Source organism: Centruroides vittatus, unplaced genomic scaffold (assembly GCF_030686945.1).
Source record: "Centruroides vittatus isolate TY-2023 unplaced genomic scaffold, ASM3068694v2 contig_717, whole genome shotgun sequence".
NCBI lineage: Eukaryota > Metazoa > Arthropoda > Arachnida > Scorpiones > Buthidae > Centruroides > Centruroides vittatus.
The window spans coordinates 4981837-4998815 of NW_027122456.1; the positions used below are offsets into that span (position 1 = coordinate 4981837).

The 16979-nt window shown below is 27.8% G+C and overlaps 1 protein-coding gene and 1 long non-coding RNA gene across 5 annotated transcripts in view; one reads left to right on the forward strand and one right to left on the reverse strand.

Moving 5' to 3' along the window:
• htt (huntingtin) overlaps nt 1-16979 on the forward strand; it is a 145143-nt gene that overhangs the window by 69615 nt on the left and 58549 nt on the right. For all 4 annotated transcript variants that reach the window (XR_010881591.1, XM_067276925.1, XM_067276928.1 and 1 more), the window contains exons 26-29: nt 3857-4005; nt 10721-10857; nt 13480-13596; nt 13684-13806. Coding sequence is in view for 3 of the 4 variants with exons in the window: in XM_067276925.1 (XP_067133026.1) it covers nt 3857-4005; nt 10721-10857; nt 13480-13596; nt 13684-13806 (526 nt within the window). In the remaining variant the exon portion in view is untranslated. The remainder of the gene's footprint in view (nt 1-3856; nt 4006-10720; nt 10858-13479; nt 13597-13683; nt 13807-16979) is intronic.
• On the reverse strand, nt 6-310 carry LOC136980614 (uncharacterized). The gene is made up of 2 exons (XR_010881582.1): nt 222-310; nt 6-123 (listed from the first exon to the last, which is right to left on the reverse strand). It is a non-coding gene; the product is annotated as an uncharacterized lncRNA (long non-coding RNA).

Here is a 16979-nt window from a genome sequence, read left to right on the forward strand (position 1 = left end):
CTAAGTTATTATTTAGAAATATTTATTTATTATTTATTTCATTTCTCTAAGTACATTATAAAATAAAAAAAGAGACAGACAAAATTGTTTAAATTGGCTAGCAGTATGAACACATCACGCAAACTGAAAAAAAAGACACGCATGTAAATATAAAAATATTGTTTACTCAATAAATTTTTTAAAAAGTATTAAAATGTTAAACAATTATGTAAAATAAATACCCTTTGCAGAGTTTGCAAGATTTCTTTGAGAATCATATTTTTCTCTTCCATTATATTATTTTGTTGTCTTATTAGTTCATTATTTTCTGCTAAGTTTTCATCTATAGATAAAAGCCTACATAAAGAAAATGTTATATATATATATACACATAAATGTGACTAGATACTTTTAATGAAACTAGACAAAGCATTTAATCAAAGAGAAATGTTTTAATATTTTTATCTAACTATATTAATATTTTAATCAATGAAGTCAACCTCAAAGTAAAATAAGTTCCAAAAAGATTATAAGGTTTACCTTGTTAATAATGAATTTTGATTAGATACAGATTGCTCTATAAATGAAGTTACAGTATCTTCATTTGAAGATCGGTGACGACGACGACATCCAGAATCTGGCATTACAACGGGAAGATTAAAACATTTAATTTTAAAACTAAATAAACTTGAAGTCAAGAAGTATAATTACTTGACATAATAAATAACTTACTTGCAGATTCAAGATCTTCCCTCTCAACTATTTCACGATGTGGTTCCACATCATTTCCTTCGGAAACTATATTCTGTATCTACGATATATAAATATAAATATATATATATATAGACTATATTTAATATATAAAAAATGAATTTATAAATAAAAAGGTATTACTTACATTATGTAAAGGTTCAACGGAACTTGTAGTGCAAACTCCAAGCTCGTATAAATTTTCTTCTTCCAATCCAAATTCTTCGTTCCCAATTAATGACAACACCTTTTCTTCAAGATCTGTTAATGGTGGAGTACTTCTTTTCCCTCCACCTGTTCTAAGTATAACTTTCCTTAAAGCAGCCGCTTTACTTTTCGTTCGGGAACGCCACTGACTCCATCTTTTTTTTAATTGTTCCACTTCGATCAGTGGACCATCAGCTAGACAGTTCACTTTATCCCTAATTTCTTGCCATCCATCTCGTAAAGTATTTTTGGAAATATTTCCGTCCAATTTTCCTTTAGCTAAATATGGACGCTTTTGCAACTCGGTTACCAAAATTTCCATTTGTTCCGATGATAATATAAGTCGAGACATCTTGATTACCTCGTGCCATACCACGTGCTCTATATCTTCGTATTCTGCACTTTCGAAAATTGTACAATTTCATTGGTTAAAATTCTATACCGCGTTGCGTGCGCAGATAACCCGAACATGTATAATCAACCGAATAGAATCGTGACGTCAACGACAAAGACGAGATCGTTACAAACGACCAGAATCACCACTTTGTATGAGAGACGAATTTCGTCTCTCGCTTTGACGTCATTCGTCGGTGAAAGAAGAGACGAGAGATAAGTGACCAGAATACGGCCCCTGGTTACTTTATATAAAATTTTTAAAATTTTAATTGTATAGTTGATAATTTTTTTTATATAAAAAAATATTTTTATTTTTATAATAATGAAATGTCTTTCTGAAAATTATATAATGTTTAACAATCATCAAGATAATTTAACAATCTTTAATAATTTGTCTTTTTTATACTTTATTTTTATTTAATTTGAAAAAATGTCTGTTTAAATGTATGTAAATTAAAGATAAAATTATGGTGTTTAAATATAAATATGATGTTTAAATACATATGTAATAATTGCAAAAAGTAGACTAAATATATGCTTGATTCAGGTGAATAAAATTTGAATTATTTTAGCTATTTTTAATTAAATTTTGAAATTTTGATTAATGATAGATTATTTATTTAGTTTTTGATATATCTGTATTTGTATTTGTATTTAAAAATAAATATTTATAAATTGAAATGATGAAGAGAAAACTCAGCTAATCAATTTAATTCAGTTTATTGATTGAAAATTAATTTAACTCAGCTAACTCGTCGTAGACTGCATATCATATTAAAACACTACACATATGCCACCTTATAAAATGCAGCCGTGTTTATTCGGTACGAACGTTTTCGGTGTTAAACGACCTTCTTCAGGAAAATATCCAAAAAAGAAAAAGAAAAAAATCGAACACATCGAAAATTTGCAAAAGCGAACAAACTTTGGAACGTTTTTAAAAATATTCTAAAGAGAATTGCATGCGCCATCTCTACATCGATGCGTATTAAATTTCAATTGTAGAACATTACTATTAATGCGAAGCATATAAATGAATCTGCTAATACATTTAACCAAATAAGCACAGTTTATTAGGGTAGATGAAGAAAATAAGAAAATTTACTATTTGGATGTAAGGATTATAAAGTTGCATTTCAATTCAGTTGGTATAAAAAAAAAATCTTGTAATGTAAATAAAAGAAATAACTGAGATTTTTTTGTACCATATATATTAAAAAATGGCGATATTTTGTAAAAATAAAACTCTTTCGTTTAACAACACTAGGGCGTTTACTTTAATTAAGGCTTTAATTAAGGCAGAGTGATAGCGAAGTTTTTTGTATGTGGCTTACACAATTGTGTTCGTTCTAACAATCTGTTCTATCGATTTTGATTAAACTATGCCATTTTTTTATTACATTCATTCATACGCGGTTTTATTACATTTATTCATATAAATTAAATTTTAAGACAGTCTGATTTAAAAAAAGCATGAAAATAGAATAAATAGTGTGATTTTTTGACACAGCAATTTAATTCCTAAAGGTAAACAATATCATCTGTGCCTATTTTAAAGTTACAAAGGCATCCCTCAATGTTTAACACGACCGAAAACGTTCGTACCGAATAAACACGGCTGCATTTTATAAGGTGGCATATGTGTAGTGTTTTAACTCAGCTAATCATAAAATATATTTCATGAATTTTCTAATAATTTGTTAAAAACAAAACATAGAGATTTCATACTTAGTATAACAGTTATATAATAGTGAAGTTGTGTTAACTTTTATTGTTAATATTTCTTTTTAAAATGAATTAAAAATTAGTTGCTAATATACTACCACATAATAATTTTACATATTAAATATATTGTGCATTAATAGAAAAATGTTTAATACAAATAATAATTATAAACATAATACAGGTATACCTCGAGTTACGTCGTTTTGAGTTACATCGTTCTCGATTATAGGTCGTTTGTCAAAAAAGTGTATGGAAAAATAAAAATTAAGTTTAAGTTATTTTATTCAACTTTACATTCGTCCGCCACAAATATTGAAGTCGTAATATCACTAGAAAAGTGTTAAAAGCACATAAAATCATATTAAAATATGTACATTTACAGTAAATGTTAATATAGTTATCATAAATCCTACAGAACAAAACGTGAAAACATCTGTGTTTCTGTGTTGTCATCTTATTTAGCGGTCTTTAATTGCTCATTATTTGCATTTTCCACCATAGTTTCGACTTACACAAGTAAATTTGACTTATGTCGCCTCTCCTGGAACCAATTACCGTCGTAAGGCAAGGTATACCTGTATAAACATTTAAAAAATAGTAATATCTTTAATGATTCCTAGCTATTGTTGCATATTTAAAATGATAATTACTTTTTTGAATTATAGTATTGAAGAAAAATTTATAGTTGTTCTATGTATTTTCTATAGAATTAAATAATTCTTATGAATGTTTAAGATAAAAATCTCCTGAAGTTTGACTAAATCACAAATTAATTTTTTTATGTTACTTACAAAAATAGGTGTGCTGAACTGCTTATTCCAAAAATATTCTACTTCTTGGTTCTGTTATCATATGAACGTTACCATTCTAAAGTCATCATTGGAGTTCCTAAAATTATTCAGCTGTGTGATGGATTAATGGCAAGTGGACAACCACCTGATAAGTATGGTAAGCATATTGATTACACAAATTTTTAAAAAAAACAAAAAGATAGAAAAACACAAAAAATTTTAAGCATAAAATTTTCAAAATGAAAGTTTTATGACAGGTTCTGATTTTGATATACAGAGTGTTTGTAATTAAAGTTTATATTTAAAAAAGATATAAGTTGGAAACTAATTGGCAAAAAGACATTTTATTTCACATGAAGACCTCTGTAGAGATGGAATTGTACTATAAACCAAAAAAAAATGTCTGCTAGGGTACTTGTACACTTGTAGCTGTCAGGGGCAGAAGATCAGGTGCACTCAGTGGTATTGCCTGGCTTGAAAATAAAGAAAAGAAGGCAGAAAGCAAAGGCGAAAATACAGAAAATAGGATAGGGGTGGAAAAAGGGAGACAGGGCGTCTTTGCCAGATTTATTAAATCAAAGTAAAAATACAAAGAATACAGAAGTAAAATAATGAACAATACAATAGTAATATTGAAAATATACCAAATGCACACCCACTACACTTTGTGGGAACGACATAGGTAATATTTACATTATATACATTTGTGATCAATTGTTGAAGTAAAGTATACACTACACAAATGCACTCACTGTTGTGATGATTGATAGTCAGATTCCAACACTCTAGTTGAAGCAAGGAAGTCCATGAGACTTTTAAAAAGTTTTTGATTCATGACAAAGTTGTCCATTTCGCATGGCCAGTTGAGTCCTTGAGAGAGTACAGTCCTTAGAAGTGTTTCTTGTTCATGTGTGAAGTTATCACAATCAAATATATAATGATGAACGTCTTGTATTGAAGTGTTGTTACAGCTGCATAAGGGACTGTCTCTGTGATCAAACCGGTGAAGATAGGCCTCAAGGTTGCCATGACCAGTAAAAATTTGTGTATTTACATATGTGATGGAAAGATGTTTCAGATTAAGTCTTGTCTCTATGTTGGGGATGAAGGAAAATGTTATCCTTCATATCCATTCTCCCATTCCCTCTGCCAAAGGCTGATAGCAGTAGCATGAACAGTGTTCTTGATACTGGTGTAGGGAATGTCGCTGAACTCAGGAGGGGAGGAGAAATTTGTACTTAACTTTGCTTGTTTATCAGCTGCCTCATTGCAAGCTAAGCCTGCATGCTCTTTAACCCAGGTTAAAGGGCATGCACAATTGAATTACTGTTGTTTTGGATTTCATGAAACACCATTTGAGAAAAGTAACATGTTGGATTTTGAGCTTTTGGATGGCAGTTTGGCTATCATTGCAAATCTTTACTATTTGGTTCTCAATCCCCATGTTGCTAAGATGATTAACAGCTTTAAAAATGGCATACAGTTCTGCTTGAGGGACTGTACAGAAGCTTACTAGCCTGTATTCATCAGTATAGATCAGAGTTGTTGACTTATTTTTCATTATAAAATATGCTGCTCCTACCTTATCATTTTGTTTTGAGCCATTTTCATGAAAATTGTGTAAGTAGCTGAGACTTTATCTTCCAGAGATTTAATAGCAATAGATGAGCATTTTGCTGGATGAATGTTAAAGATTTTGTGAGACAATGAGCATTTTGTCACTAGCCTGTTAAGGAGGGATATGCTCATGTTAGGAAGAAGACCAATGCAAATATAATTAACAATTTCATCATCATTCTGATATGTGATTCTATTTTTTCCTAGGTATCATTTCCACATCACTTCTTTGGTCCTAATATGTAGGGGAAGCACACTTGCAATTACCTATAAAACCGCAGTAGGAGCCGTTCAATATGCTTTACAAAGCTGAAGGATAGTCATGTGTTGAATTTTATTCAGTTTCTTTTGAGTCCTAATTGTATCTGTGCAGGTTGTCCAGAAAGGTGTTCCATAAAGAATCATTGTTTCTATACAGGCTCTGTAAATAATCTTGATATTCCTGCCATTCAATCCCCATTCTTTGTTAGATAAATGAAGAAGGGCATTGGAGAATTTAATTGCCCTGTCAGGAGTTTGATTTAAGTGTGTGGTCTACATGAGCCCTTGATCAAATATAATTCCCAAGTATTTGAAATTCTTTATATTTTTAATTCTATTGTTGTTAATAACTATCCTGAATGCCTTTTTTAACTGGTGTCTTTTTGACATAACCATATTTTGGCATTTTCTGTAATTAATGTTTATTTTATTTAATTCACACCAGTTGTTGATTTTTTCCAACAGTAAGTTTGCCTCTACTTGGAGAACATCATTATATTTGAGAAATCATGGCAAGAGTGTTGTCTACAGAACCTCGTATTTTCTAATCACAATTTTTTCTTGTATTGTTGATGTGAGAAGACTGTCATAAACAATATTCCACAAACTGGGTCCTGAGCGTGAACCCTGTGGGCATCCTCTTGAAATTGATCTTATAATATATTCTTCATCGGCCATTGTGCCAACAGTTTTGTCTTTCAGATAGTCATTGAGAATTTGGAATACATTTTTTGGGCATCTAAATTGTTTAGTTGTTTTGTTTGTTAAGTTGTTTCATAACTGCTGGCCACTGAAGTGTGTTAAATGCATTTCTAAAGCCAATTGAGATCAAAAGACAGTGCTCCATTTTCTTCAAAGCTTCTTTAATAAAGTTTACAACCTCATGATAAGTTGATTTTCTTTTGACAAAACTGAACTGGGCAGTATGAAGTAGATTTATTTTGTTTAGAAAGTAATTAATACAATTAATGACCAGACTATTGAGGACCTTCCCTGGAACTGTTAAAAGACTGATTGTTGAAGTTGATCTGCTTTTGTAATATTTGTGTTACTTCCTTTTGGCATGAATCTGACCTCAACATGTTTCCATGGGTCCGGGAATCTCTTCATTTCAAGACATTTGTTGAATATATACACGAACGCAATGGGTACTGCCTTAAACGCATCCTTGGTCATTTTGGGAGTGATACCATCATGTCCTGGAGCTCGACCATTTATCAGTGTCATAACTGCCTTTTGTACTTCTTGAAATGTAAACAGAATATCATCGTCAGAATCAGGAGGAATCCTGCAATTCAGTCAAGTCTGTGTCTGGTCCTGGTTGTCTTCATTTTCATTGTTATTTGGGAAGTAACTGTTGAAGATATATTTTATTGTGTCGATGCAGTTATCAGTAAATTGCCCATCTTCTATCTGGATATGTGATGGGATGGTTATCTTTTTACGTGGTTTACAAACTATATAGCAGGGGTGGGTAAGCAAGAGTTCAGTGGGAGCCTCAATGTAGGTTTTGCAAAATGCATGGGAGCCACAGTTCTGTACTGTCATGGTGGATAGTATGGTAAGGTGTGCGATTTTATTATATAATATAAATATAATATAAAACAAATATTGAATTTTTTTAATAAACATATTTTCATAAATTTATAAAAATAAAATTGTAAAAATATTAATAAAAAACAGAAATTAACACTTTCAGCAAGAGCTGCACGTAACTCAAAAAGAGCCACATTTGCCCATGCCTGCTATATAGTATGGATTGCTCCACACATTCTTTTTCCCCATTTTTGTGCAAAAGTTCCTCCATGCTTGAGTTCTTGTTTTATTGATCTTCGTCTTGTAATTATTAAAGTAAAACCTATATTGGGCTCTCTTTCTTTCCTTTTCAGTAGGATCCTGTTCCTGTTGAAAGTTCTTTAGAAGTCTTCTCACTTTTCTTTGTGAGAAGCCAATTCTTCATTTCACAATGGAGTATTCTTACATTTATGCTGTTTTGTTATAGTTGAATAATCAAATGCAGTTATCATTGAAGTGGTGAGATGGTTGGCTAAGAGATTTATGTCGTTAATGTTATGTATTTCAGTTCGTGCCCAAATGTCTTAAAAAGATCTTCAAATAGCGTCCAATCGGTTCTTTTTGTCATTATCAGATTATTAGGATCAGTTTGTATACTTTGCAGCATCCACTGAATATATCTGTGATCACTTCCACTTATTTCATCAAGAGTATAACATTCAATGTCTAGATGTCTTGCTTGGTGATTTGTTAAGCACAAGTCTATCCAGCTTTCACCATGATCTGTGTAATATATAACAAGTTTGCTTAGATTATTAGATGTAATAGCATGTCTTGTCATAAATTCTACCACTTGATGCCCACCTGGATCCCATTCTGGGCTATGCCAGATTGGTCTGCTAGGACAGTAATTTATGCTGCAACACTATAGAAGGTAACTCAAAATGCCTCAAAACTTATATATGTTACAGTAAAAACCTGTTTTTAGTTAAAACGCGTTTTAACTAGTTGAAACTAGTTTTTATTGGATATCATTGTTAAAACCCGTTTTGTCTAGTTAAAACTAGAATTTAGTGCTGTACATGTTTTGATTTTAGATAAAACTAGTTTTAACTTTTAACATTAGTTAAAACTAATTTTAGCTACATAAATATGTTTGGGGGAAATAAATAAAGTGATGATTGGGATTAAAACATTTGTATTATTTAATACGATATTTATTGAAAATATTGGTCACACATCTGTGTTATTAACAGTAATTAACCCTTTGTCCCTGAAGGCACCGATCGATTGGTACCCTGGCTTTTTAAGCAAAACTTCCAGGGTATTGATTTATCGTTACTTTGGTAAATATCGATTTTTGTAAAATTTATTAACAACAGATATAATCTCGTTCAATATGAAGTGAATAAAGTATAATAATTCATTATATTAGTTGATAGCAGTATAAAATTTTGATTTCAAACAAATGTTTGATATAATGTGCGATAATTTAATAACGAATAAACATACATGCATAAGTGTTATATCGAATTGTACAAAACAATATTCTACATCTTTCTGGCTCAGTGCCAGCAAACAACTATGTAACTAGACAATGTTAATTTTCACAAAATGTTACAAATCATCAAGTTTGTGTGTCAGTTCTGATATATATATATTTTTTTTCTTATAAATTTTTCTAATAAAATGCATTGAAAAATATCGTATTTAAAACTAAAGTTATTAATAAATGTAAGTGATTTTTTTCATATAGATATAATGATAATTTGATTTTTGGTGAATTTTTAAAATAATATCGCCTGACTGACCTATATTGCCTTAGGAGGGATCACAAAATAAATGTAAACAAGATGTCGGGGGAAAAGCGTTAAAGCGATAGGAAATTCATCATACACTATAGGAACGTGTTAACTGAATGACCTTGGTCGAAACAGTTTTCTACTAAGCCATTTTGTTAAAACCCGTTTTGTCTAGATAAAACTAGTTTTAACTCAAATTCATTTTTGACTAGCAGTAAATTCTAGTTATAACAATAACATCCAGTAAAAACTAGTTTCAACTAGTTAAAACACGTTTTAACTAAAAACAGGTTTTTACTGTAACATATATACACTGTACAGTTATGTAAGAGCATACTTTATATGCTTGCCTCTATTGTCTCAACGTGTTGAAATTGCCAAATCACATGTTCAATGACAGAACACACAGTTTTGAAGGCCAGCACGTTGACCATGCTGTTACATAATATGTCCAGCTTTGAGGATTAATTTTACTTCCAATGAATGTTTTAAAAAAGTGCTTGTAGTTTTTGATGCTCTACAAAACATAAGAATCATCAAAATTGGATGGATAGATAGACACACATAGGGACCTTCTTTATTTATATACAATTAAAATTGTTATATTAGTGACGTTGTTTGAAAACATTTACAAAATTATGACATTGTCACGATGCCAGGCTGCAGTTTGTAATCATTTTAATTAAAATAATGATTAACTAAATACAAACATATATAGCTTTTTGTAATTTCAATATAGTTAATTTGTCTCTCTGGCCTTTAATCCTTTTATATATCTGGTCTCAGTTTTCATCTATCCAACTCGTTCTTGAGATTAACAAAGGACAGACAGAGGGATGACAGTGGGAATGTATAGGTCTGCAATTTGAAAATTTTTCTATTCGGTGGACTAATTCAGGAGAAGGTTGTTCGTTAAAGCTAAAAGTTCATTATATAATAAAGTATAAATTTTTTAACACATGCATTTTTCCAAATTAGTTCATCTGTTTTTACTTATGTAGATATGTTTGTGTAATTAAAATTAAGTTTGTATTAAAAGTTTAATTTTACAGAAAAGTTTTCTATATGTATTATTGCTTTTGTACTCACTATAGTTTTGAAACTGTAATAAATAACTATATGATCTAAATCAAAATAAACAAATAAATATTTTTTGGAAAATACATTTTATGAGCATTGACTTTTAGATTTAAAAAAATAAATTGTTAATTTAATTACACATAAAACATATTTTAAAATGAACATTGTGTTAATTTTCACATATGATATGTAGACTGGAAATTTTGTCTGTTAAATCTGAAGTCCAAATCAAACTTATCTTGTATTTGTAAATTCAATATTTGTTAAATGAAATTTAAATTTTGATATATTTTTGCTTTATTAATAAATTAAATTTATGAATAATTTAATTTATTAATAAAGAAAATATTAATAAATTTTTAGATGTTTATCAATTAATGATGATAATTCTGCTTCTTTGATACTAGTGATATTACCAGAATATGTACTTAATTTTGAAAATTTCAGTTATTTATATTCAGATATATTATTAGTATAAAGTTTTATATAGTATTATTAATATAATTTAGAAATTTGTTTATAATTTTCTAGATTAATCTATAAAATTTGAATTATTGTTAATTTATAAATTGTAAATAAAAACTTTTTTTAATAAAGCAATTCCTGCACTGCAACCTATTGTAGAAGACCTCTTTTTGTTGAGAGGATCAAATAAGCTAGATTCAGGAAAGGAATTGGATACACAAAAAGAAGTTGTGGTTTCCATGCTGCTACGTCTTGTTCATTATCCACAGGTCTGCTGTCTGTTAAGTTTTTTCAGTGAGTAATAATGTAATTTTATAATGTGAAAATTTAGCAACATAGTTTTTTGATCTCATTGCTTGATTTATAATTGTAGCTAAATTCAACAGAACGTTGCTTTTTTCACATTTTTTTTAATGTTAAATATTAAGTTTATATAAAAAATATACTTGATGATTTTAGGTGTATTAATTACATTTATAATATCATTATTATTTTTAGGTGAATATTTTGAAATTAAAAAATTGTACTATGATTTATACAGTAATATGTTTTAAAGAAAAGTAGTATAAAATGATTAAACATAATGAAAATAAAATTTTAACAGAAAAAGTCAAACAAAGGAATCAGGAGAAATTATTTTTTCTATAATAAATAAAGATTATTTTGTTGTATTTAATAAATCAAATGTAAGACTGCAATATAAAATATAGACATAATTTGAATAACAGATATATAATTCTTATACCATTCATATATCTTTAATAATAAAGAAATAAATCTAGGAAACAATACTTCTGAAATTAATGTATAAAACTGCTAGATCTCAATGAAAGTCATACCAAAAAATGAAAAATTGGCCTTAGCATCTTTTGCTTATGCTTAGTTTAAATGAACCATTCCCAATATTTTTTGATCACAGTAGTAGGCCAAATGAGTAGCATTGTATTTAACTACAGTGGTGAACTTCTGGGTAAACATGACAACTAACATGAAAGATGCAAATGCACCATCACTAGTATACATAATTGAAAATAAGTTTAAATTAATTAATTAAATTAGAAATGATTGAAAGAAAAGGTTAATCAGAGGGCATTCAAACTCAAAATTTTTAAGCTGGGATGGTTTGTTATCACTTATGCTATTTAGATCTTCAGTTTTTATTTCCACACACACACACACACACACAGTGTGTCATTTAACTATGTAACTGGTAGTACAAGTGGGAAGGTAGTGATTCTACATGAAATACTCCATTGAAAATACAGAATAAAGCTTTTTTTATGAGATGCTTTGTTTCCAAGAAAAATGGCTATTAAAGTTTATAAAGTATTTCTGCTGATCAGGATTCAGCACAATGGATTTCAAGTAGATTATCTCTACTAACATTCAAGATAACAGTCAGATTTAAATTAATAGTTGGTCACTTTTTGTTGTATTTGAGATTGTTGTAATTGAGCATAAAATTGCTTTATACAACTTATCACAGAGGAACTAGGTAATTGATTAAACAGACTTTTATTAACCAAATGAATGCAAGTGCATTTCTATTATTATGGGTTCTGTGTGATAAATTCCCTAAAACAATTTCATGCTTAGTTTCTACAAGATTTAAATTAGTTCAGTATTAAGTATCCAGTTTTTTTTTTATTACATGTTATATTTTACTAGCCAGATACATTTATTACAGTCTCAAATCTTTCAGATATGTCTGAATAATTTTAAATTAACCATTACAGTTAATTTAAAATTATTCTCATCATTAAATTCTTTGCGAGATGGTAACACAATCTACCTTTAGTATTCAAATTTTTTTATAATGTAATCAAATTTAGCTATTGGATAGTTTTTAAAATAATATAGATTTCTGATTTAAAGACTTACTTCTTTCATTTACTTAAATGTCTTCATATTAAAAACAGAAAATACAAATTTAACAACAAAATCAGAATTAAAACAAATTTTGAATTGCTTTTTAACTGGATTAGTTTTGCAATAAATAATCACAAATAGTCTCTAGGTGTAGTGTTGATTGTTTATAAAATCTTTAAACTATAGCTATTCCAGCTAAAAATATTTTCTTTACGTCTTTGAGAAAGTTAATTATCTTTGATTGGAGGTAATATTGTTCTGTAATTGTTTTGCAAACTACTTTTATTCAGTTAATAGTTAAATATAATAACATTGATAGTTTATTTATTTCTCATAAAATATATTTAAATATAACTTTAATGATAAATAAAATTTATTTATAATAAAGCAGTTTAATTCTAATTATTCAAACTTACGTAACTTTTTTGTAGTAATTAGCAATAGTAGCTTGATTTTATTATTAGTTTAGAAGGTAATTCTTTATTGGGTGATTTATATTAATGAAACTGCTAACTATGTTATAAGTATTTCATTTTTGCTTCTTTTAGTCTTTGCTTGTAGTCTTTTTTGCTATTTTAAAAATTTCTAAATTGAATAATGAGAAAAGTTATGTTTATTTTTAACATAAAATGTCATTTTTTTCAATCATATAATTAATTCATAGTTATTCATGTATTAGTTGAGCACAGAATATTATTTTGCTTTAAAATTTTATGTATACAGTCAGCTTTAAATTTTTATCAGGAGAGAGAAAATAAAATTATCATTATAATCCCTAACGTAATATGTTAAATTAAATTTTTATAATAAAAATTTAATTATGAATTAAGTATTATGCATATAATGAATTTATTACCAGTGTAGAAGTTGTCATAATTAATCTTTCTGAACAAAAACAAAAAAAAACAGTTACTTTAAGAAATTATTTTAAAAAAATTATGTCTATAGAAGAAAATTATCTTTGTAAATTTTAAGTAATTAAAATGACAATAAATATTATAAAAAAAAAATTTCAATATTAGGTTCTAGATTTGTTTCTTGCAATTTTACATCAAAGTTATAAAGAAGGAGAAGATCGTTGGAAAAAACTATCCAGACAAATAGTTGATATCATATTACCACTTCTATCTAAACAACAGGTTTGAATTTATATTTTAGAAAAATAGTTGTGAAACTGATATTAATAGATCAGTCAATGAAACATGTATTTTTGATTTTTGAATTAGCTTCATCTAGATGAACAACTTCATTTAGACACTTTACACCATTTATTTGAAGCTGTTGCTCCTAGTGTCTTTAGACCAACAGATATCCTACTTAAAGCATTATTTACTACTCCCCAAAAATTGGTAAGATGTCTTTATATATGTTTGTTTCATTTAAATTTTCTATAGATTTTTCTATACTTTGTAAAATATTTTTGTACTGTGTAAATTAATATATAATTAAATTTTTAGAAAGATCAATAAATTTTACATTAACTTATTTGTTAAAATAATTTAGATAAAATATAATAGAAAATACTTAGTTCATTTTAACATTAATTGCTTTGCATTAAAAAAGTTTTTCTAACAATTATTTTTAAGCAATTCAAGGAAAGTTAAAAAAATATTATTAGAGAACAAAAATTTCACTCAGAATGAGGAAAACTATACAATATAACATAATTCATATAAGCATTTTTATTGATTAAAATGTTTGAAATATTAATTGCTATTATACTCTAAATGAATTTGCAAGAGAAATTATTTATTTGAATTATTTTAATATTAAATTCAGTTTTGATATTTTTATTAGAATTGCTTTAAAAAGACATTAAACAGTCTGTGTATGACAAAATTCTGTAATAGACTCTCTGCTTTTATAGAAAAATATGATCTTTAAAAGTGGAACCATCTTGGGCTTCTAGTTCTAAGTTTTTTGTATTGTACTTCATCTCAAATTATTGAACTTCTAGTTTGCAGAATAAGTATTTAAACTAAATTGCAGTTTCATGTAGTTAAATACACATAGTAAAAAAAAAAACTTCTTTATTGATATATATGTTTATACAAATAATAAAAAATTTAAATTCTAACAATTATATTTATCAGCACAAGTTAAAATCAGAGAAAGATTTAAGTTATGAATTCAGTTAAAATCAATATTCACCATGCATTAAGACTAGATTTAGCTCAAATCTTAACTTAGTTGTTATTCAACAGTGTGGTGTCTAGAACTAAATAAAATGTCAAATTAGTCATAATAACCAAAAAGTAAGATGATGATAAAGGTAGAATTCAATTTATTATAAATTTTTAATACTGATTTGAAAATTATTAAAGGAATCAATAACTTAGTAAATCTAAAATAAATATATAATTTCAATTAAAATGGCTGATGGTATTTTTACAGTTAAAAATATACAAGAAACTAAGATGTCTTTACACCTTCATTATGTCCAATTACCAGGAACAAAACAGTGTACCTTCTCAGAAATGGCCTTTTATTAGAGACTACACCTCTGCAAAATTATGTAATAGAGGTGTATCCTCTAATAAAAGGTGGTCTCTGTGAAAGGCTGTTTTGTTCTTGGTGATTGAACATGATGGAAGTGTGAAGATGACTTAGTTTCTTGTATATTTTTAAATATATTTATGTATCTGTGCAGTGAAATCTCTCTCTTATTGGACACTTTCTAAAGCAAATACCTCTCCACAATGGACAGTTTTTGTGATCTGGTATAAAAATATGTAATTTCACTACAATTGATCTCTCTTAAACAGAAACTCTTCATTACATTAAATTTCAGAGAGGTAAGACATGTAGTAAATTTCACATGGATGGTCACCAAATGGGCTATTTTAATTAATTCCAATTAGAGCCATTACTGTTATATGGTGGCCTGTCTTCTTGCTTATGATATATTCAATAAATAAATTCATCTGTCTCTATTGCTGATTGACTATTTAGAAAAATTTTACAATAGAAAATACCAGATATAAGAAGTTGACAATTGTCCATGCCTATACCCTTGAATATTTTTATCTGACTCGAAGACACACCACATTTTTCCCATGTTGAAAAGAGAATCTGAACATGTGGCTACATGTAAATTAAACATGTAAATCGCTTTAGAAGAGAAGATGAAAATTATTGAATATTGCAAACAAACGAGTTTGTGAAAACGTGCAGAAAGAGAAAATTAGCTGAAGTATTCAAGATTGAGGAAAACACAAGCTGCAGAAATTGTCAAGAAACAAAAAGCCATTGGTATTTGTAATGACAATGAGCAGCAAATCCAATAGTTGCAGGATGGGCATAGTGCACTCGTCGACAAAATGGTCATAGAATGGTTCTGCAGAGTCAGAATGTTTCTGTCAGGCCAATAATACAAGCCAAAGTTTTTTTTACAGTTTGCAACCATATTAGATGACATGGACTTAAAAGCTTCAAATGAATGGCTTAAAAAATTTCAAAACAGACAATGTCAAATTTAAATGATGTTTGTAAGAAATTGCAATATAGCAGCAAGTCTGCAGTTGATTGTAATATAGTACAAGATTTAATATGCTTAATGAGAAACAAATTATTGAAATTAATTGTAAAAAAAAACAACAAAAATAATTGAATTAAAAAAATTACTGACCCTCTTATTGTAATTCATCATTTATCGTAATGTGTTATATTTCTGTTGCATGATGTTTGTCTATATGCATATTATATAATGTGTGCATATAGACACACATTATATAATATTTTAACATTATATTTAATATTTAATATTAAACATTCATAAATAAAACTAATGCTGGCTACATTTAAAAAATGTTTCATTTAATGGGTAATTTTTACAAAACCTTTCTTGAATAGACACTTCTCTATAACAGGCAGGTTTTTTGTCTTACAAGTGTTCATTATTATATACTGTTCACTGTGTATATATTTATTTTTTTAGATTCACTAAGTAATTAATAAAAGATCATACTCATACATACATACATGCAATCTTTTTAAAGATCAAAAGCACCAGTTTTTGAGTGAAAAATTATTACTTTATAAATATTTTTCTAGTTGCTGTTTTAAATTTTTGATTGATTGTCATGAATGTAAAACATTTATCTACTACTATAATCAGAGAAACTATACCGTGTATACAGTCTGTATGTATATAATGTGTTGTCATTATAAGCACTTTTGGAAATGATTCTCTGTTGCATCTGTGCATGTATTAATCTGCTTAATTTTATCTCTGATTTTGTTTATGATATATCATATCTTTGTTATTAACTATTATCTATTACTTCTATTTTTATTAATTTTCATTACATAATATTATGGACAGTTTTCATTTCTATTTCACTATGTTACTATTTACCTTACTGAACAAATAATGGAATTACAGAACAATTTTTTTTACATTAGATAATTTGCTTTTCTTTAGAATTATAATTAATTTTATCAGAGGTTAAGAATAAAATTATATTCATTTAATAATAAAAATTATTTTATTTTACATATATATTTCAAAAATTCGAATATT